Here is a 22532-nt window from a genome sequence, read left to right as displayed (position 1 = left end):
CTACAAAAACCAGGCAGGTTTTAGTGAGCACCACAGTCTGGATACCCACTTATGTAATGCAGGCACTAAGTGAGAGCGCTGAAAATGGTGGAGGGAATAGAACAAGGCCAGCTGCCAGCCGCCTATGATCCACTGGCTTCCACACCATGATTCATTCTTGTTTAAAATGCAGATTCTTGGACCCAAATCCCAAAGATTCAGTTTTAGTAGGTGTTTTAACAAACTCTTCAATTGATTTCAGTTCAGCTGGTTTAAAGCTAGTTGGGAATCCCCATCCCACAGCTGAGCTAACCGGCCAGGGCTGGCCAAGATGGGAGACCTTGCTACGTGACTTGTTACTGTCATTCTCAACTGTCCAGCAGGGAACTCTACTACAAAGGCCAGAATGAGTGTTTCCCAGTCCTTGCCCTGTTAGAACTCAGTGTAAAGATGGCAGATGGACTACACACATTTACCTCCTCTCCTTCTTGGAGAACCACTAAAATAACAGTAAAATAGCCTTACTTTCCCTAAAATGGGGCTAAGAATAGTAAACTATCTCTTGACGTTATTGTGTGGCTTAAATGACTATGGGTGAAGTGCTCAGAGTGATGCCTGGCATGCATATATAGCATGCATATATAGGTCTTGACTTATTGCTCTCTATAGTTGATAGCACAGAAATAAAAGCCAAGTATTTACTAAAAATTACAAAGTGAACCAATAAAGAAACGTAAGAGGATGAGGGGAGAGAAGGTAGTGACATGAGTGAGATGAATTCTCTCCATAGCAAGAAGGTAATGTATAGAACGTCATAAAGCAATAGCCAGGTAAGCGTATTAATGAGAGATGTAAGTATCCCAAACAAAAAACCACCAAAGGAGCTCACAGTATTAAGACTGGGTGTGAAGTGAGAAGGGCTGCAGCAGGGACTTCAGGTTTTTAACTGTGTTTCTGGTTTTTTGTTTGTTTTTTCCTCTTTTAAAGCACAGGCTTTCCCAGCTCTTTGAATTTAGCTCTTCCTCAGAACACTGCAAATCTGGGTCTCTTCTGGCTAAACAGGCTGTAAAGGATTGGGAGTTTCAAAGGGTGCTGCTAGAGTATTTGTGAGTATTTTGAAGTTCCTCACTGATTCAGATGCAGTCTGACTGGTATTTGGGAATCTTCGATTTAAAAGCCAATCCTGGAGGTTAGTGGAAGGAAAAAATGGAGGGGAGGGAGGGGATTTTTAAAAAATTCACAATCTGTCGAGTTTTAAGTGTAGTTTTATCCTGTGGCCCAAACCCTCTTCCTCCCTACCCTGTCCATTCATAAAATCAAGCAAGAACATTATTCTAGAGCAGGGTTCTTTCCTCTACAGCAAGTGAGAAGAGGAGGAGGGTTTCTGAGTGACACACAGCAGACCTGGCAAATCTGCTCATCCTACGCAGGCCTAGGATACGGCCTGGCAGTCTCAAATGCAAAAGTGAGACACTTTTCTCAGATTCGCCAGCAACCAGCTCAACAGCAGTCCAGGTAGGAAGGAAGGGGCCAAGCACTGCTCAGTCAGGAAGGTCAGGACCCTCCCGGCCCAGCTCCAGGGCTAGGGAAGAGAGAAGAACAGGCAGCTGGGAGCTCTGGCAACTTCCTATTTTGGGATCCCACACCAGGTCAGGAGCTTTAGAGCAGCATTGCAAATGGCATCTGTGAAAAGAAGAGAAAGCAACCCCAAAGAAATACATCGAGCCACTCAGACATCTGGGTTCTTATTTACCACCTAAACCTCACCCCGAAACAGCCAAGATCAGGTCACGGTTCAGGATGTGGGCATCTGCCCCTTGCTCACCCTGCACTGCCCAGACTCGCCTCCCACAAAGATGTGATCCACAGAATGAGGACCATGGAGGTAGGGCGTGCGGGACTAGAGCTCTAGCTTTACACCTGAGCTAACTCCCCACCTCCCCAACCTCAGAGCCCAGCCTCCGTCCCCTGCCATGCCCGCCAAGCATTCTCACAGTGCATTTTCTCCTCAGCAAACCTGGGTTGGAACGGAAGTGGTTACCCACACCCTCAAAGCCCGGAGAAGGGTGCCTTTGCCTGCAAGCTCTGTCCTTAAGAACTTCCAGCCCCCCGCGCCTCCGGGCCCTGCTCCAGAAGGGAAGCACCGCGCGTCTGCCCCGGTCATGGCCCAGAAGACCCTTCCAGTCGCCCCGGCTCCCCGGGATGGGTGGCATTCGGGCTAGAGCAGCCGCGCAGAGGCGGTGGAGCCCGGGGCAGGGGCGGGGAGGCTGCAGGACGCGCCCGCCCCCGGCCGCCTCGCCACGGGCCCAGCTTCACTGTCCACCGCGCTGCTTTGCAGGCTGCAGCAAGGTGGCCTCGTGCTCGCGCTGGGGTGTCGCCAGGAAGCCGTCCCGGGTGGCTGCTCGGTCTCCCCCTAGCGGGGAGTGGGGGCTCGGCGGCCTGAGGCCAGGGAGCTGGCGCTCTTGTCCTCGTCTGGGCCACCGCCACTAACATCATCTGGGACGTATCCAGCGCTGGGCGGGGATGCAGCGGGATGGGGCCCTGCCTTCAGGGAGCTTCCATGGCGGGGCGGGGAGGCAGAGATCCTGCCCAAGCAGACGAGGAGGGACACCCGAGAGGCCGAGGCAGAGGAACGAGGAGCTGTGGGACACGGAAAGTTGGGGAATCCTCTGAGGACCGAACCAGTGTGCGTGCAGTGACCGGAGTGTTCCAGGCAGGGACAAGACCCAGCTCCTGGAGTTTTCTGGAAGGGGAAGAGGCCACGTGGCAGGAGCCCGGGGTCTCTGGGGAGAGGTGTGGGAGGAGAGGCAGGTGGGGCGACCTGGGATGAACGCTTTGGCTTCTGTTGGCTTCTGTTCTGAGAGCACTAGGAAGCTTCCAACAGAGAGCAACCCACAGGGGCCCGCTGGCCGCCGCAGGACCCTCTGCCGGTAGGACCCGCAGTGGTCCAGCGGGGCAAGGTGCTCTGGGCCCGGGCACAGCGGGTGCACAGAGCAAGGGCTGGATTCCAGCTCCCAGCACCCCCACCCGGCGCCACCAGGGCCCCCAGTGTGGAGGACAACCTGCAGGACCTGCAGCAGCACCACCAAGAGCCGCGCCAACTCCCAGCACTGGCAGGGAGGGCCCCAGGGAGGCCCGGGTGCAGCTGGGCACTGGCGCTGGCCAGGGTGGTCTCAGACCCTCTCCACTAAGGCTGCTCAGGCTCCAGAGCCTTCCTCTGCAGCGGCCCCGCCTTGCTGGAAAGGTTCCCGGGACTGCAGGGGAGGGAGCCGCTCTGAACCGGAATGATCTGGTTTAGAGCGGGCTGGCTGCCCTCTCCCCACCGCCGCCCCCGCCCCCGCTCCCCCTCTCCTTCCGCGACAGGCTGGTTTTTGCCGCAGTCTCTGACCAAGGTAAACAGCTAGGAGGGAGGAGGAAAGAATGTTCTGTTTCCATGGTAACCCACAGGGCAGTCGCTGTGGCTGCCTCGGATGTGTGAGTGTGACTTCGGGGGGGAAGAAAAGGCTCACTAGGAAAGTGCCAGGGAGGCAGGACCCCCGGCCGTGCACACGGTGGAGGTGGTTCTGGAACACGACGTGGGCCTGGGGTGGGGAGAAGTCGGTGACCTCTTTGAGCGGCAGATGAGTGGAGGCCTGGGGACACGGGCACCTCAGGGGTTGGGTCACACCAAAAATGCCGCCACCCCACATGGTACTGTGGTACCATGAAACAGATGCCAGAGCTCTCAGAGCCTTCCCAAACCCACCCCTGGCCAGCTCTTTGCAGAAAAACTTTCCACAGGGCAACTCAACCAAGGGGCAACCCCAGAGGTGGGACCTAGAGCCCCAGGGACCCAGCTGCCACGTGTCAGGTTCCCTCTGAAGCAGAGAGGCCTACTGTTCTCTGACTGCGGTGCGGTGCGCTGGGAGGACGGTGCGCTCCCTTTGGGTCCCTCTGTCCGTGCTCCTTCAGACCTGTCCTACTGCCCTGGAGGGCTGACCCCTCGGTGTGGGATCATGACTGCCGGAGCTGTGGGTGTGATGGAAAAACAGAATAACTCCTGCGTGGGATTATGGGGGCGAGGGTCACGGAAGGGTGTCCCCTCCACATCACTGCAGCTGCTGACTGAAGCCCTCGCTGATCAAAGCCCTCGCACACACTGGGTCTTCTCTCAGGAGCAATGTGAGGGGACCAGAACCCTCTTCTGGTTTCAAGGCTTCATATTAGATTGATCAGAAACTCAATCCACCACGTGAATCAGCCCGACCACTCCTGGGTGTGTGTTCTCCTGTTTAGCTCTCGCCTGGTACCCGGGGAGGGAGAAAACGGGGAGCAGAGGAGGCTGTAGGGGGGTAAGCCTCCTGCCCCAGCAAAGCTGAGTGAACCTGATGGCATCAGCCCAGAGAAGTAGTAGCAGGGACATCAAGCTGGATAGAGGTGCCCTCTACCCTCAGTTTCCCCGAGGTGGGACAGTGAATCCTGGCAGCAGGGCTTCCAGGCCCGGGCTCCGTCTCTTACCACTGGCCCTCAGATGCCTGTGACCTGCCTGGGAGACTCCTTCAGGACAGAACTGAGGGGTGGGAGGGGACAGCCAGGGGAGGACAAGAACAAGGCCGACAGACCTGCTTTTCCCTTGCAAAGCACCCAGAAATGCCACGTTTACTTAGCTCTTTCCATGGCCTGCAGATTCCAGACTTCTCTGAACATCTCTCTTCCCGCTGTCCCTTTGCTAACTCTAGTCCAGCCACAGCGGCCTCCTTGCTGTTCCCTGAACGGTCAGGCATGCTCCCATTGTGGGGCTTTGGCATGGGCCGTGCCCCTGCCTGGAATGCTCCTCCTGTACCCACTTGGCGCCGTCCCTCACGTCCCTCGGCTCCTTTTTCAAACGTCATCTTCTTAATGAGGCAGAGCCAGGCTGAGGCAAGCGAGGCCACTAGGCCTCCCCCAAGCCCTCTGTTTAAAGTCCTGCCCTCCACTGCACTCCCTGTCCTCTTCCTGAAGAGTGGAGCGCCAGCGCTTGGTCTTTATCTTGTCTGCTGTCTGGCTCTGTCAGAAGTGCCATGAGGATTGAGTCGTCCCTGCCTCGTTCTTGTTCTGTCTGTATTCCCCAGAGCCTAGAACAGAGCCTGGCACATGGGAGGTGCTCAGTAAATACCGCTGGATGGCTGGATGGATAAATGGGGCCACAGATTCAATAGGTTGTGTCCTGTACCCGTTCTCCTCCAAACAAGTGGGAAGTGTGCGCTGCCTTACGAGAGGCTGGCAAAGGGATGAGACACACTCCTGGTAAGGCACATGATGGATGCATGGGGGTTATTATTAAAAAGAAAAAGAAACAATAGCTTAAAAAAAAAGAATGAAGGTGGATGCTGCCCCAACCAGGTTTTAAGAATCCTATGTGATAGTGTCAGTAGCACAATTGGAGTGATTAAGTCACCCTGAGGTCCAGGACCCTGCCCACTGGGTAAAGGAAGGTGGAAGAAAACAGCCCAGGTCTGCTCCCTGCCCCTACCCCATGCCAAGGACTTTGGGGATTGCACAGGGTTGGCTGGCAATGAGGCAGCCCTTGGGGCTCTGAGCCCAAGTGGATGTGCTGGGAGACCTTTGCCACCGTCACCACGGAGAGACTTAGCCCAGCAAATTGGGAGCAGATGCAGGGATGTGGGAGAGAGGAAAAGGGGAAAGGACCATGTCTTAGAAGCACAATGGCTCTTCTCTCAGCCAGGGGCCCTGTATGGCCCCTGGCTTCATTAGGCTACCACTGTAGCCGTATCTAACCAGTGACAACAGGTTTTAACAGTTCCGTCAGTTAAAACCCCCACTTACAGCGTGAGTCACCTTCAATTTCCTGCCTGCCTGCCTCTTTCCTGATTGATCTGATAAATTCAGGACAGCTTTTATTGCTTTTGGCAAAAAACTACCATTAAGATTTACGGAGCCAAAAGCTGGTACAACGTAATCTTCAGAGTAATTTACACAGTGAGTTTCAAAAGTCGAAAAGTTAGCATTTCAGAGGTAATTTCATAAAAAGGATTATCAGATTAATCACTATGTCAATTTAATAGTGGTGCCTAAAATAATTAATTAGCTTTCTTGAAGTCAGCAATGCAAAAAGGAACTGTAAAAGGAATACAAATGGCTGTGTCACATAGTAAGTATGTTTTGGGCAATAGATCTTGAGAGAAGTCTTGTTGCAATTACCCCGGTGGAATGTCTGGCGTGGGCTCCTTGGCACAGAGACAAAAATAAGAAAGCGAAAATCTCTTGGAGCACCCAGGTCTCCTGGAGAGCCGTCAGATGTGACTGCTGGAGGCTTGTCTATACTTGCTGAGTGAAGGCTGAACTGCCATGTGTTGAATTGTCCTGTGACACCTGGAAAATGTGTCTAACCGAGACCCTCATGTTGACAGGTTGCTTTGATGGGAGATCCAGGTGTGAATTGCAGCCTGCTTGTGAAATTACCTATGAGTGCTCCTAAACAAGTACGATCAACGCCATCTGGGATAGTTATGAACACAGCCCTCCGTAGCAACACAGCACTGAATCAGCTGCCACGTGTCAGGGCAAGGCTATGGCCTTAGTGGGTGTTATGGGCTAAATCATGCCCCCCTGCTGACAAAAAAGATGTGTGGGAGCCCTAACCACAGAATGTGACGTTATTTGAAAGTAGGGTCTCTACAGAGGTAGTCAAGTTAAAATGAGGTCATTAGGATAGACCCTAATCTAATATGACTGGTGTCCTTATAAAAGGGGGAAGTTTGGACACACACCTAGCACTATGAAGATGCAGAGATTGGGGTGACATGTCTACAAGCCATGGAACACCAGTGAGTGCCAGTGAGCCACGAGAAGCCAGGGGAGAAGCAAGGAATAGAGTCTCCCTCACAGCCCTCAGAAGGAACCAACCCTGCTGACACCTTGATTTTGGACTTCCAGCCTCCAGAACTGTGAGGGAATAAAGTTTCTGTTGTTTAAGTGTATAGTTAGGGCTATTGTACTGTCATGGCTAGGGCTAGGGCCCACAGACCCTCCAAACCTGTTGTACAGACTGGGTCACAGACCCTTACCTGCAGGTCCACGAGCTAGGTAATTGGGAAAAGATCCCAGGAGCCACTGGCAGACAACAGGAGCTTAGTCCTCAGCAGCAGCAGCAGAAGCAGCAGCGGTGGTAGCCTCTCGGGGCATTCCAGGGGCCCTGGCAGCAACAACCTCCAGCAGCAGTAGTGGCCTCCCCGTGGCCCCTCTGGGGGCATCCCGGGGGCAGGGGGCCCTAGGGATCAGAGCCACTTATCCTTTATTCTTAAGTCTGATAACCCAGGACACCTGGGTGCCCACACATCTACGTCAGACAATAACCAAGCACACCTGGGCGCACGTGCATATTTACATCAAAGGCTTGGCAAGATTCTGAACATCTGAGAGGCCCTGACCATTTTCCTTCACTTTCTCTACATTAAGCCACCCAGTTTGGGGTACTTTGTTCTTGGAGGCCTATTTGTATTTGTTAATACAGTGGGGCATCGAGGAAAGAGTCAAGTCTTGGGTGGTGATGTTCTTGATGTTCCTGTATATTTTTAATTAGATTTTTTTTAAAAAACAGGCTCAATGAAGAATGTACAGATATAACAAGTCTGGGCAGGAGGAACCAGAATATTCTCTATGTTAGTCCCTATACTTTCTTTTAAAGAATTAAAGGGGAAGAAGCTCAGGTTCTATCTACTGGGGTTACTGACCTGAGAGGCCCTGAGCCTGGAGCAGCTAGGGGCTGTGTGGCCTACACTTGGGGACAGCCTGCCTTGGACAGCACAAGCCAGCAGGTGAAGTGGGTTCTGATGATGCGTGTGCACCTGGACCCAGCTGGCCAGGTGTTTCAGTTCCACAAGCTGCTGCAGGAAAGCCTCTTTGGCTTTAGACAATACGTGGGTTTGGGTCTCAGCAATTCTGCTTAGAACGTGATCTTCTGGGCCTTGCCCTCCTCATCTCTGACATGAGAAAATCCACCCTCTAAAGGTGTGAGGATCAAGCACAAGAATAAAAGTGCCAGACTGATGGTAGGTGTCTGGGTAGATACCCCTGGGGCCATTGATGCCACATTTAACATCCTGGGAGAAGCCGTGGTCACGGCCACGTGAGCTGCCCCACCCACCCAGGTGTCCCCAGCCCCTGATGATCTCAGAGGGCTCTGCCCAGGGCCCACTTCTCTCGCTTCAGAGAATGTCCCTTCTTTGCCACCGCTTCTCACCTCAGTTTGGCCTCCCCAGCCTTTGCAGCCTTGAGTGCTCCCTGGGAGGCTGGCGGCCACTTCCTCCCACCAATGGCCCATGACCTCGGGCCCTGCTTGTGGTACTCAACAAGTACAGAGGACGGAGATTCCGCAGGCTTCCACCGACTGTGCAAGTGGAGCCTGAGGAGGGGCAGCGAGGTGAGGGGCAGCCAGCCAGTGGCTCGAGGCCGCAAGTGTGTCCCTCAGTGGGGAGATCTTCCTCCAACTGCCTCTTCCTCACAGCACCGAGAGCAGAGCCGGGGCTCCAGTTTGGTCTGTCCCCGCTCAGTCTGCCCTGCTCCCCTGCGCCTCTTTTTCCCAGGGACACACCAGCTGGGGCAGGGGCTAGTTCTGGGAGTCTCCCACGGAGGGGCTGCCCTCCCAGGTCTAGAAACTTAGGCTCCCTCTTGGTGGCTCCTTGAAGAAGGGAAGGCCAGTGTGGGCCACCAGAGCTCGTTTCTCCTCTCTTCTCAACTGTCGCCTGCTGAGCAGGTTGTCTCTCCTTCGTCTTTCCTACATAGATTTAGCTTCAGGTCCCCCTGGAAGAGCAAGGTGCCTCCAGGAAGAGGAGCAGTAAATCCTAGACTCGGGCCTGGAGGAAGAATTAGACCAATTTTCTTGTCTTTTCTCCCAACATAATTTATTTCCTGCTTTTAGATTTTCCCGCATTTCTTCATTGGGAGCCCTCTGTGGTTCCTGGGACTGTCAGCCCTTCCCGAGGATGCACTCGTGCTGGAGTTTTTGGCCTGGAGTAGGGAACAGAGGAGGATTGATTTGGTTGGGGCAGTGGGAGGCAGGAAGCAGATGATATTGTAGATATAAGATGTTTAGGGGCGTCACTTTTCTTCATTCTTTGGTAAACTTGGATCTTAAAATGGTGTAATCAATCCCTCCCTCTCCCCCAGGAGGGAAGTCAGGCCCAGATGGTGTGATCTATTTCCCATCTACTCTGGCAAGGTCACTGTAAGAGCCAGCTGGTGGCTTCCTTGTTATTGTAAAGCTTTTAAATTTTTTTAATATCCAACTGATTAAAGTCCTTAAATTTCAAGAGGCCAGATGGGAGCCAAATAATATGGCCCTTTTGGTTTTCTTTTAATGAGATTGGGATTGGGAGAGGGACTCAGATGGGACTGAGATGGTGAAGCCATCTCCTGGGTACCCTGGGACTTGTTGCCCAGAGGGCTTGGCCAGCCTTGGATTACTTTCATCCCCTCCATGCGGGGAGTGTTTTCCGTCCCTGTTTTCTAGGAGTTTCTTGAAATGGTTTCCTTTAGGACTTAGCACTTCATAGGCTTCAATTGAAATTGGACTCAGCTTGGGGGTGGAGAGGCTACAGGCCTGTTAAGTCCCCAAAGCCTCCTGCTCTGCCCAGGGGCTGTTGGCACATGAGCATGGAGACTGGCTCTGAAGATGTGCTGCCCACTCTCTCAGGTCGGGCTGCCTGGGGACAAACGACGAAGTGCAACTCCATAGCCTGTCCCTGCAGAAGGGCGCACTCCATTCTGCTGGGCTAGAAGAGGAAGCAGTGGAGATAGGGACTGCTAAGGGCTGGACACAGATCCTGGGGGAGGTGACCAGGTTCAAGGCCTACCCCACTTGCTCTCAACCAAGCAGATGAAGCCACCTGCCCCATGGCCTCAGCAGTACCCACTTCTGCTATGGGGCTGCCAGGAGGAGCCTGGCCTTCATCTTCACGTTCATCTAGTGAAGCAGGTGAGGGCGGGCAGGCCGGGCAGGTCACCCCGGGCAGGCGTCCATGCCAGAGAGGCAGCCACATGTACATGGGCCATTTGCAGAGCGGGGTCCCACCCCAACTCCAGGAACTCCCACGAGGCTCTTAAAGTTTCTCCAGGCCTTCTCTAAGTTGTCACCATTTTATTTCAGCAAGCAGATTACCACAGGCTGTGTACGGAACCCCACATTAGACCCTGGGGAGCAAAAGGAAACAAAAAGAAACAGGAAACATGTCTGCCTCAAGGATGTTATAAAAAGGTTCGGAAACACAAATCTATCCACAAAATGGCCTGAGAACAAAACAAACCCAGCGGCAGTGAATATTTATGCTACATAAACCACAAGGCTTCGAAAGGGCACAGTGCAATGGCGCCGAGGGGACTAATCACAGTGACATTAAAAGTTCAAGAACGCTAGCATGCAAGGACGACTGTGACCCAGGGAGATGTTTGCGGCCAAGCATAAAGGCGCCCACCGAAAGCGTGCATCACAAGTATCCTTGAGGACTGTGCACTGCCCCACAGGAGGGGGCTCATGGGAACTCACCTGGTGGCAGCAGTGGCTCTCGGGCTTGAGTGTGCTCAAGAGTTAACTGGGGACCTGGTTAAAAAGTGCAGGTAACGAGAGGTTCTGATTCAGCAGATCGGGGTGGGCCCAAACCTGTATATTACCTTATTTTTTATTTATATTTTCTTGGCAGTTAGAAAGAACAGGGATGGAACCCGGGACCTTGGTGTTGTCAGCACCACACGCTAACCAGCTGAGCTGACTGGCCGGCCCCCAAGCCTGCATTCTATTTATTTATTTATTTATTGAAAAGATGACCGGTAAGGGGATCTTAAGCCTTGACTTGGTGTTGTCAGCACCGCGCTCTCCCAAGTGAGCCACAGGCCGGCCCTCGAACCTGCATTTCAAATCAAGTCCACATCCACAGGTGGCTCTGTCGTAAGCGTGCAGACCACACTTTGAGGAGCATTCCTAGAAACTGACACCAAGGCCCTTTCCTACAGCAGCTTCAGGAAGGTAAAATAAACCAGGAGATTGTCCATTGTTTAAATTCCTCTATAGGGCACCCTCCACATTCACTGTCACACACACTCTACCCCACTCCCACACCAACTCCACACACGCCACCAACCACACACGCACACCACACAAACACAAACAACACACCCCTCCACAGACCCCACACCCACACAAACCACACACATCACAGCATACACAGAAACACACACAAACCACACACCCCTTCACACACATACTATACAAACCACACACCGCGCCACACATCAAAACCCACACATACTTCGCACATCACACACACCACACAAACACTACACCCATACACATCATACACACCCCCCGCACACCACACTCACACACACCATACACCGCACACAACACCTATATTCCCCAAATATACCAGGGGCCCATTCCCCTGGCCTGGGAGGGAGTCTGTGACAGGGACTTTTAATCTGTGATTTGAGGCAGGGAAGCAGCAAGTAGGCAAAGGGTTGTGACAATGGCTCACTCTCCGTATTTTTTTTGTCATTAGAGACTAACTGTGACATTGCCTTGTGCTGGCCGTGGCTATGCAGAAGAGTGAAGGCCCCTGGCTGTTGTTTCTTTACCAGCTCTGCTGTTAAAGGGCCTCTTACCTCAGCGCTGAGACTTATCGGTCTCATTTTGTAGACAGAGAAAACGGACACAGGGAAGGAACGTGCCCGGCCAAAGGTGAGAGCGGCCGGGGCCCTGGGCAGATTGAGTGTTCCATAAATCCACCGACTGACGCGGGAGGCAGGCAGAGGACACCCAAGTGTTGTCAGCCAGCTCCCTTCTGTGTGGTGAGCGGGCAGGGGACAGAGACTGGAGCAAGACCACACTGGCTCCTCTTCTCCTGGGGCTGGCCAAGGAGACGGGTGGCGCCCCCACTGCCCACTCCAGCAAGGGCAGAGAAGCTTCTGGCAAGAGAGGGACAAACATAAGTGACCACCAGATGGGTGTGAAAACTGCCCTGTCCTCTGGGGCCACTGGCTTGCTGCTGAAAGGCTAACACCTAGAATGTGGCACTAGAGTAACCGCCTAGATCCAGAGTAGCTCAGGAAAGTCAGTGGAACTGGTGCTTGGATAGCCCCGAGGACCAGGAAGCAGGAGGCCATGCTTGACTTTCCGCCCATCCCTGCCCGGGTCCAGGCGTGTGTCAGCCGCAGCCTGTGTGAGGCGCAGGGCTGGGAACAGCAGCTCCTCCAGGACCCCAGGACTCCCACAGCCCCAGAGAAGCTCAGGCAGCTCCTCCACCCCCAACCCCCTCTCAGGGCCCGCTGACCAGAGCTCAGGGGATGCTGACAGGGGTTCCACATGGGGAAGGAGGAGAAGAGAGGAACAGTCAACTTTGAAAAGTGTCTTCTGGAACATGGGCCACATGTTCTAGAGGCTGCCTGCTCAACGGCTGTGGGAATCCAGGCACCTGCAGGATGAGCGGCCCTTGCTGCTTGCAAGCTACTCGCAGCTCTGGAGCCCACGGCAGGGGATGAAAGACAGTTGGGTTTCTTTTGCCCACAACTCCTCATGTCACAGAAAACGAGTGGTCATCAGCCTTAAGTCATCAGGAGGCAGGGACAGCCACGTTGGTGTGACCATGGCTGCCTTCGGGGTTTCCCTGCTGGGTAGGGTGCAGTGAGCCTGAGAGCGCCTTTGCCCCTGCAGGTGAGGGGCCCGTCCTGGGCTACTGCCTGGGTTTATACTCTCCATGGGGTGGTCATTTGGCTTAGGCTTTGTCCTCTGCCTAAGGGCTGTCTCAGGCGAGGGCAGTGCTGTGAGGGAGACTAGACAGTGCAGGGGACACTGGGCCGGCTGCTGCTGCTCTTTAGAAAGCAGAATTCTTCGGTGGGGGGCTGGGACTGAGGAGTAGGGGGATGGGGGATGGGGGAGGCCTGTTCAGAGCTGTGTGAGGTGAGCAAGGCCCAGAAGCAGAGATGCCAGCTGACTGGATTCCAGCCAGGAGCAGGTGACCATTAGAAGCCAGGCTCCTGGCTCCCTCCCCATGAGGCCCCACAGGAACCCTGGCACCTTTCCCAGTGACAGCTGTGCGGCGTGACACAGAGTCCATACCCAGGAGAGCCCGCAGCGCACGCGGCTGCCCAGGGGACTGGCTGTGTGGCTCACTGGCTGCTCACTCATCACTCCTCTCTCCTCCGCCCGCTCTTGCAAGGCGTAGTTTTTCAACTTTATGATGAATTTATCGGTTATTAAATGCATTTTTGACTTATACTTTTAACTTATGATGGGTTTATCAGAACATAGCCCCATTGAAGACAACCAACAGAGTGGGAGAAAATATTTGCAAAAAGGGCCGAGCCCGTGGCGCACTCGGGAGAGTGTGGCGCTGGGAGCGCGGCGACGCTCCCGCGGCGGGTTCGGATCCTATATAGGGCTGGCCGGTGCACTCACTGGCTGTGTGCTGGTCACGAAAAAGACAAAAAAAAAAAAAAAAAAAATTTGCAAAATATACATCTGACAAAGGATTAATATCCAGAATATATAAGGAACTCAAACAACTTTACAAGAAGAAAACAAGCAACCCAATTAAAAAATGGGCAAAAGAGCTAAGTAGGCATTTCTCTAAGGAAGATATACAAATGGCCAACAGACATATGAAAAAATGCTCAACATCACTCAGCATCTGGGAAATGCAAATCAAAACCACATTGAGATACCATCTAACCCCAGTTAGGATGGCTAAAATCCAAAAGACCCTGAACAATAAATGCTGGCGAGGTTGCGGAGAAAAAGGAACTCTCATACATTGTTGGTGGGACTGCAAAATGGTGCAGCCTCTATGGAAAATGGTATGGAGGTTCCTCAAACAATTGCAGATAGATCTACCATACGACCCAGCTATCCCACTGTTGGGAATATATCCAGAGGAATGGAAATCATCAAGTCGAAGGTATACCTGTTCCCCAAATGTTCATCGCAGTACTCTTTACAATAGCCAAGAGTTGGAACCAGCCCAAATGTCCATCATCAGATGAGTGGATACGGAAAATGTGGTACATCTACACAATGGAATACTACTCAGCTATAAAAACGAATGAAATACTGCCATTTGCAACAACATGGATGGACCTCAAGAGAATTATATTAAGTGAAACAAGTCAGGCACAGAAAAAGAAATACCACATGTTCTCACTTATTGGTGGGAGCTAAAAATTAATATAGAAATTCACACACACACACACACACACACACACACACACACACACACACACACACACAAACGGGGGGGGGAGAAGATATCACAACCACAATTACTTGAAGATGATATGACAAGCAAACAGAAAGGACATTGTTGGAGGGGAGGAGGGGAGGGAGAAGGGAGGGAGGTTTTGGTGATGGGGAGCAATAATCAGCCACAATGTATATCAATAAAATAAAATTAAAAAAAAAAAAAAAAGAACATAGCCCCATTGTAAGTCAAGCTGCATCTGTATTTCCAACTATTTGTTGTCATCTCCACATGAATGTTCCAACAGCAGCTCAAACTCAAATGTGTTTAAAATTTCTCTTCTGCTTCAAACCAGTTCCTCTTTTTCACTGCTCTACTTCTATTATTTGTGCCACTATCTTCCCAGTCACCTAGACTGAAATCTTGGAGTTGCATACACTGAGTGCCCGAGTTGTGACCATTTTTCTTCCACAAAAGCTCTCCAATCTCTTCTGCCATCTCAGACTCCAGGCCTTGGACTTCTGCAGTGGCCTCCTCACAGGGCTCCCTACCTTCAGTTACTCCAGCTCCTGTCCACCTTTAGGACTGTGGCCAGAGTCATCTTCCTTTAGCATTGCTTTGATTTAATTCTCTGCTCACAAAGCTTCAGACACACTAGACATTTGGATGGGTTTTGCTTTTAGCTGTTATAGACTAGAAGCTATTTGAAGGAAAGAAGAATATCTTAAATCTTCTTTCCGTTCCTAGTACCTTGCAAAGTACCTCAATCAATATTTATTGGATGGATGGATAAATAAATGAGCAAATGCACACAATGAACACCTTTAGGCATAACTATTTTTTTTCTATTGAATATTTTCCAAGGTTAAATTTTCCTGGGATGAATGAATCAAAGAGTATTAATATTTTTTGGCATAGCACATTGTATTTTCCAAAAATGGCCATACCAATATATGTTCTATTCTACATGCTGTGATGTGGAACATTCCTCCATTGAGTGGCAGGGTCTACATTTCCTCCCCTTAAAGGGGAGTTCATTGTAGCTGACTTGATTGACAGAATGCAGTGAAAGAAACATTGTGGAATTCCAAGGATAGGTTATAATAAAGCGTAATATGCTTCTTTCTTTCTCTCTCACTTTCTCAGGACATTTGCCCTTGGAACTCAGCCACCATGTTATGAAGAAGCCCAGGTCACATGCGGAGGCTGAGTGTTGGCATTCTGCTGATATCTCATTAGGCCTCTAATCAATAGCTAGCATCAACTGCCAGACACATGAATGCACAAGGTTTAAGATAGTTCAGTCGTCTAGCCCCAGACATTGTGGAGCAGAGAGGAGTTATTCCCATTGTGCACTGTTTGAATTCCTGACCCACGGAGAGAGATTCTAAATGGCTATTTTTGTTTGGGGTAACTTGTCATGCAGCTGGAGTGACTGGAACACACATTTAGTTCCATGTTGCATTCCTAAAGGGCTGTGCCAATGCCACCAGCAGTAGAGGGATGTGGCAGATTCACCACAACCTCATGGACACTGAGCTTGGTCTCTTTGGGGGCACTTATCTCTCCAAATCTGACTTCCACTTGTAAACTGTCAGCTCCTTAAGGGGACACATGACCGCATTCTTGCTCAAAGTTCTTAGCATAGTGCCTTGCTCATAGCTGGCAGGTACAAACAGATCACATGGAGAGAGGAAGCAAGACAGAGAGAGAGAAAGACAGACTATCCTCTTTTAAAGCCCTCAGAACCACACCCCTGACCACCATTTTTAATCCATTCACTGCTGCATGGCCCTACAATCCAATCACCTCTTCAAGGCTCCACCTTTCAATTAGCATAATAGGATTTCCACCCCCCTGTCACAGTGAGGACCAAGTTTCTAATACATAAAACTTGGGGGACACAATTCAAGCTTCGATGAGTTTTGGGGGACATAATTCAATCCACTACAGCACCTAATATACACCTGCCCTCGAAGACCTCAAGGATCCAGCAGTCTGATAGAAGCTCTATTGTGTACAGGAGTCCATCTGTCTGAGAGAGCTGCAGTTTTCTTCAGGTATTTGTTCTAGCATTGCTCTAGCACTGCACCTTCCAGGACAGGTCAGCAGGGGCAAGCCAGTGAGAGTTACAGATCCCACACCAACAGAAACTACTGGGAGTGGGTGAGTAGGGAGGGAGTATGCGTGGGGAAAGAGATGTGAGGTGGGAAAAGAAGCAATTTCTTCAGAGAGGTACAGCCAGCAGTTGAAATGAAGACAATTTCTCTAGCTACATAGAAAATATCTAGTGTCTAGTGTCTTACTTAAGAGACACTGTATTCTAGGATGTGGATGTGCCTCCTAGTTTGATCCAAGGCACTTGACGTAAGTGGAGTCTAACCACTACTTTAAGGTAGTTAACTCTAGGAATTTTCAAGATGGTGTAAAAAAACCTGAAGAACTGATGCAGAACACTTAACTGGAAGCATAGTACTGAATTTATTTTTGAGATGGAAGCCATGTAACACCTTCTCAACACCAGGTTTTGGGGCTGACCGCTTCAGTTCAGACTTCCTTCTGCTGGAGCTCTCATGAACTAGCAGGCCTCCTCTACCCCTCAGGCTGTCCAGCGGATGATACTCCTCCCCACTAGGAACACAAGGGGCTTTTCTTTGGAGCTGGAGCTCAGTAAGCTGGTGCCTGTATTCTGGGCCAAAACCATCACAGAGCTGCCTGATTCCAGTCCACACTGTGTTTGAGGAAGAATCATGACTGGCTGCTGCTCCTGAAAAAGCAAGTTTTGCTCCCAACAGAGCAGATCACCACCTTCTGACTTTCCTCCTTTGGGATGCAGTTCATGAAAGCAGAGTCTGATTCAGGGTTGTTATTTTTTCCTTCTAGTTTAAAAATGGGAAAGGAAGGAGAGTGTTTTCTTGGTATACCAGAAAGCCCAGGCTTCAGGATACAAGGGCAGTACTGTCCGTGACTGGAGAATGGCCAGGTCTGGGCTGGGGGAAGGAAAGAGGGAGCAGGGGGTAGATACAGCTGGGCTGGGACGGTTGGGGTGGGGTGTGAGTGTCAAGGCCATGAAGATCTGAATCTCAGCATGGTCCAAGAATAAGACAGTTGCTTTATAACACCAAGGGGGCCATTTCCTAGTTTTATACTAATTTGTTATTTTGAAAGACTTTTTAAAGCCATTTTTTCTTCAAAAAACCACTGTCGTTCATTATTTTCACTTTTAGCTTCTCAATTACCTGAGGTATAAAGAGCATCTTTATCTTATAATCAGAAATCACAGTGTGGAAGATTAATTGCTCTGCCTCAAATAGTGACAGAACTCAGTCCTCCCAAGTTTCAGCCCATTTAGGCCAGTGGCTCTTCTAGCCAGACTGGATTTGGAATGTTCACTTTGGTTTGGGGGAAACTTCAACAACTGATGTTGTTTGCATGTGGGTTAGCTGAAAACTGTCTTCGGGGTCACCACTGTCATTGGTGGTGCACCAGGGCTGCAGTGCTGCTCTCCTCCGCACCCATCCTGCTGTGTGGGACTCCTCTTCCTAACTCTGACTGAGGCGCCACCCTCTGTATAATCTATAACCTGTCCCATCCCAAGTCAGCACAGTTCACTCAGTGTGGAAATAGAATTACTGATGACCATCAAGGGATCAAATTAAAGATGTGGCTCAGAGCTAATCCCTAACAATCCTGCAGACACAGTGAGATGTGGCAATGTCACTGGGGCCCAAGAAGCACAGGTGTTGACTTGCATTATGTGGGCAGACATGGTCCCACGCAGATTCTTCCCATAAGCCTTCTTGCCAGAGAGCCCAGCCCTCTGCTGCTCATCTTCCATGACTTTTACTCCTATGCACAGTCCAGGCATAGCTGTGACTGAAGCCACCCAGAGGGATGGGTAGGTCAGCCAGCTTCTCCTGGTTCCTCACAGTGGTCCCTGTAGCAACTGGGGCCCCCAGGCCACTAAGGAAGACCCCCATGAGTACACGGAATTATTGCAGCATTTTCCATTTCCTTTTCCAGCAGTCCCCCTGCTGCAGCTGTCCACGCCTGGGAATGCTTCTTAGTCTCTTAGGCCTAGCCTAGCCATAAAAGAATAGCTGGTATGCTTGGCTGGCTCAAAATATGTGAACAGAATGCAAGGCTTTCCCAAATGGTAGTGATAGCCATCTATAAGTATTCCTGAAAAAAAGCATAGCTCAGACTAGTAAAAAACTCAGTTCCTGTGTGAGGATGACAAGATATGAGGACATACTGTTAGAGAGATTAAATGTTACTTCTGAATCCATTCATATGGCTGCTGTGTGCCAGAGAAGGGGCACAGATCTAATCACTCTGTGAGACCAGGTCCAAATAGTAGGTTTAATTAGAGTGAAGTCTCAAGGCAGGGGATGAGTGTAGAATGGGAGGGGACATCCCCAGAGAGTGATCAGGATGAGCAAGAGGTAGCATGGAGAGAAACCAGCAAGCAGTGAGCAGCCTGCACTGGCTGGAGCCAAGGGTTTGGGTGCATAAGGCCAAGTTGGGGCCAGATTGTGGAGGGCTGTAAATGTCAGGCTAAGGAATTTATCAGAGGAAGGAAATGATCAAACAGGTGTTTTAAGAAGATGAATTTGAAGAGAATGTGCCTGATGAATTGGAAAATCTGGAAGCATGGCAACAATTAGGAGGCTGTGAGATTAATTAGGATGTTGCAGTAGTCCTGTGTGAGTTGATAAAGTTATAAATGAGCACAGTGGTGGCAGAAATGGAAAGGGACAGCTGCAAGAGATATTGTTAGGAAAGGATGGATGAGGTCTGCTGCCTGATTGGACAGGGGGCCAGGGACCTCAAGGAATCAAAGATAACACCAGAGTTTTGACTGTGGGCAACTGGTAGTACAATGAACAGAAAAAGGGATGTTCAAAGTGGGAGCTGCTTTTAGCAGAGGTGAATTCAGTTCCAGGCAGAGAGTCTGCACGATGTCCAAGTGGAAATGTCTGACAGCTAACTGGAAATGTAACACTAGAGCTCAGGAGAGACGTTTAGGAGAGATGTTATGCTTGGTGATGAATTGGGGAATGAAGGCAGAGAGGTGATAAATGAAGTCATGGAATAAATGAGATATCTAAGGAAAAGCATATACTGTGAAAGAGGACTAAAGACTAACCTTTGAGGAATGTCCACATTTAAAGAATTTATATTACAAAGCTAAGTTTAGGAAGTACCACCTTACATGCTGCATGTCTTCACCATTAAAATATCAGTTTAAAGTTTGTATTAGTTTGAGAAAGCCAAGCAACATAGCATTTTCATGTCTCAGTAGGAACTCAGTTATAAACACCTAAGTATGCCCCTACAACAAATTTGTCTTGGCTTAAATAAAGGTTGATATTCATAGAGGAAGAAAAGGATAAAATGATACAGTGAACAAAATCTAAAAGATTAGTGGATCTGATCCCACAAGGAGGTGTCAAGCAATGAAAAGAAAAACTTGTGACATATATCTTCAAAGTAACATATGATTAGAGATATTAGTAGATATTTACTTATTTTAACACAAGGACCAAAAAATTTGCCATAATTTACCTGAATGTGAATTTAAACTGATTCACCAAATTTTTTTTAATAAAAGCTACACTTTAGTACAAACTAGCTGAAACCTTTGTGAAGAAAAGTTTAGGAAAGCTACCCAGAATACATAACAGAGACTAGATTTAGTATGCCAACAAAACATCTTTTCTTTTAGTGTGTATCCCTAGTCTTTTTACGTTTACATCTACTCTACGTTGCATTTTTTTGATAGTCATTTGAAAAATAAAATATTACAGCTTCGAATTTTTGGACTAAAAGCTACCTGAAGTGCTATGAAGAAAAAAAGACCTTCTGTCATATGCATTGTTAAAATTTTTCTCTAGAGAGCTTTTAATAAAGTATATGCAACTGTACAGTTTAACAGCATAGCAAGTGTTATTCCATGACATCTTCAATAACTTTTGAAATAGATTTAAATTTTAACATGTTCTTATATTTAACATGTTTAATATTTTCTTCTAAAATATCATAGCAAATATATTTAACATGCATGAAAAGGAGTTAAAAAATAGAAGTTCCTTTCCTTTGGACATCAACTTTTAAAAACCAGAAACGACTTTTTAAAAAACAATTTATGAATTATACAAAATGAGATGCATATATAATACTGACATGAAGTTATTCAAAAGATACTGGTTTTAGCTGTTTCCAGGTTTACATAAGGCAATGGAAACAGTCACTAATAATGTTAATCAAGAAAATATATGCAATTGCTAGCTACAACATATACATGTAGAAAATAAAGATGGAAAATTAAGTAAAACTTAGAAACTTGGCAACTTTTCACTCTCCAGATATTTTAAACATATCTAAAACATTTTAACACTCACTATGTTCTTAAAGAAGAAACTCTTAAAAGAACACCATATTATAGAATAGTAAAACCAAGTTGCTATGTAAAACCAAAGCAGTGAATGGTTTTCTTGATGTCCTCAGACTCTTAACTAAAACCCAAGAAGTTTAATTCTACCAGCTAAATTTAATCTAACAGTAGACTTTTTAAACGCCAATACTGACAAATCTCTAATAATATTTAAAAATACATATGGACTAATACATCACTTAAGTTATTCTCATTTCTTTGAATATGGGCTTTGGGCTGATTTGCAGAACACTGGAGAAATATAGAGAAAAAAACAAATTAGCAATTTTCTTTCTTTTTAGGTACTTATACTACTAAATAACTGAAAAAACTTCTCATGGTGGAACAATCAGGTGCATGGTTCTCACCTGTGATTTCAATAAAAAAGGGCCCAAACTTATTCAGTTAAGGTGGAATTGCACTGTTTGGGGTCAACAAAAACCTGAAGGGTTGCAGTTTTATAGTAGACTGAAATTTCTGAAATGTGATATAAAATCAAAGGTAATGTCTCTTGTAGAAGATACAGGACATATTTTCACAAAGAAGTTTCATAACAGCTAATTTTTCATCAAATCTGAAGAGTCTATAACATACACACATGTATCTTATTTCATAAGACGCAGTACTTGGAGATACTTAGGTTCAACTTCTTGTTCAGTGAAACGGAAGTCCAAATGTTTAAAAATTTGATGACCTACTATTCGCCAAAAATCCACAAAATATTCACACCGGATAGACCAAGATTAACTCTCCTATAAAGAGAATTTTAAAAAACGTTTTAGTGAAATTGCTTACCAAGCATTTAAGGTCTTTTTCTAACAATGAAAACAAGAATCTTTGTGAGGAATACATGTTTAATTGATAACATTTAATGTTATTCTGCAATGAATTATGTTACAAAAGATTTATCAGGTGAATTCTAGCAACAGTAATAACGTTCCTAACTGTACTTAAAATCCAAATTTAAAATAAATAGATTTATGGAGTGTTGAAAATTAATTTTTCAGTGACTTCAATAACTATTATACCAGGTAACAGAGAGCTAACAATGATTTTAGCAAGTAAGATTAAAGTAAAAGTGTCAATTAAATTTTAAAACTGGAGGATATAGAGATGTTAGGCCCTTTAGAGAATTTTACCTACTTGACTTGAATTAGGAATTTACTAATTATTAGGAATGCTTTAGTGAGTTTGCGTATGTGTATTATTAATACATCTTAAACTGAACCATATTGTACAGAACAAAAAGAAAATTCTACTTCTACTCCAGAGAGTAGTATAACTGTATTCAAAGTATGAGAGGAAGAGAAGAGGGCTACAAGGGTACTTCAAAAAGTTCATGGAAAAATAAAACTGAAAGATAATATGGATCTTTCTATGAGCTTTTTGAAATACTCTCATACAAGAGAGAGAAATTACTTATCTAACAAAATAAGAAAACACTGTCCAAAATTGGAGAACCTATTATGTGGGACCATGACAGTAATATCACAAGAAATAGCCCAGAAAAAGTTTCAGGTGGTGCCTTTGAGAAGTGGGCTTGGGAATATATCGAACTGCTCATTTCTGTCATGAACTTTTAGTCCTACATGACTTTCAAAATTATGAGAATGTACAGTGTTAATTCTGATAAAAAATGAAAAACAGCTATATATTACCAAAAATGCTCTTCAAAACAGGCAATTTCTATTAACTGTGTTTTCCATTTCTTCATACCCTCACCAATATTGCAAATGATAAATCTCAATTTAATAGGGGAAAAATATTTTGGCTTGTTTGTATGCGGCTAAGCATCTTTTCACGTTTATTAGCCATTTGCACAACACTTTTCTGTGTAAAAGTCTCTCATGTCTTTGCCCATTTTTCTATATTTTTCTTTTCTAATTAATCTACATGTGATCTTTATATATGAT

General features: G+C 47.9%; 1 protein-coding gene across 3 annotated transcripts in view; it reads right to left on the bottom strand.

Moving 5' to 3' along the window:
• Positions 1-20359: 20359 nt before the first annotated feature.
• TMEM209 (transmembrane protein 209) overlaps positions 20360-22532 on the bottom strand; it is a 37280-nt gene continuing 35107 nt past the window's right edge. For all 3 annotated transcript variants that reach the window (XM_063100320.1, XM_063100322.1, XM_063100321.1), the window contains one exon: positions 20360-21371. In XM_063100320.1, coding sequence (XP_062956390.1) covers positions 21317-21371 — 55 coding nt within the window. In that variant the 3' untranslated portion in view covers positions 20360-21316. The remainder of the gene's footprint in view (positions 21372-22532) is intronic.

The sequence above is a fragment of the Cynocephalus volans genome, chromosome 6 (genome assembly GCF_027409185.1).
Source record: "Cynocephalus volans isolate mCynVol1 chromosome 6, mCynVol1.pri, whole genome shotgun sequence".
Classification (NCBI taxonomy): domain Eukaryota; kingdom Metazoa; phylum Chordata; class Mammalia; order Dermoptera; family Cynocephalidae; genus Cynocephalus; species Cynocephalus volans.
This window is presented reverse-complemented; position numbering and strand designations above follow the sequence as displayed.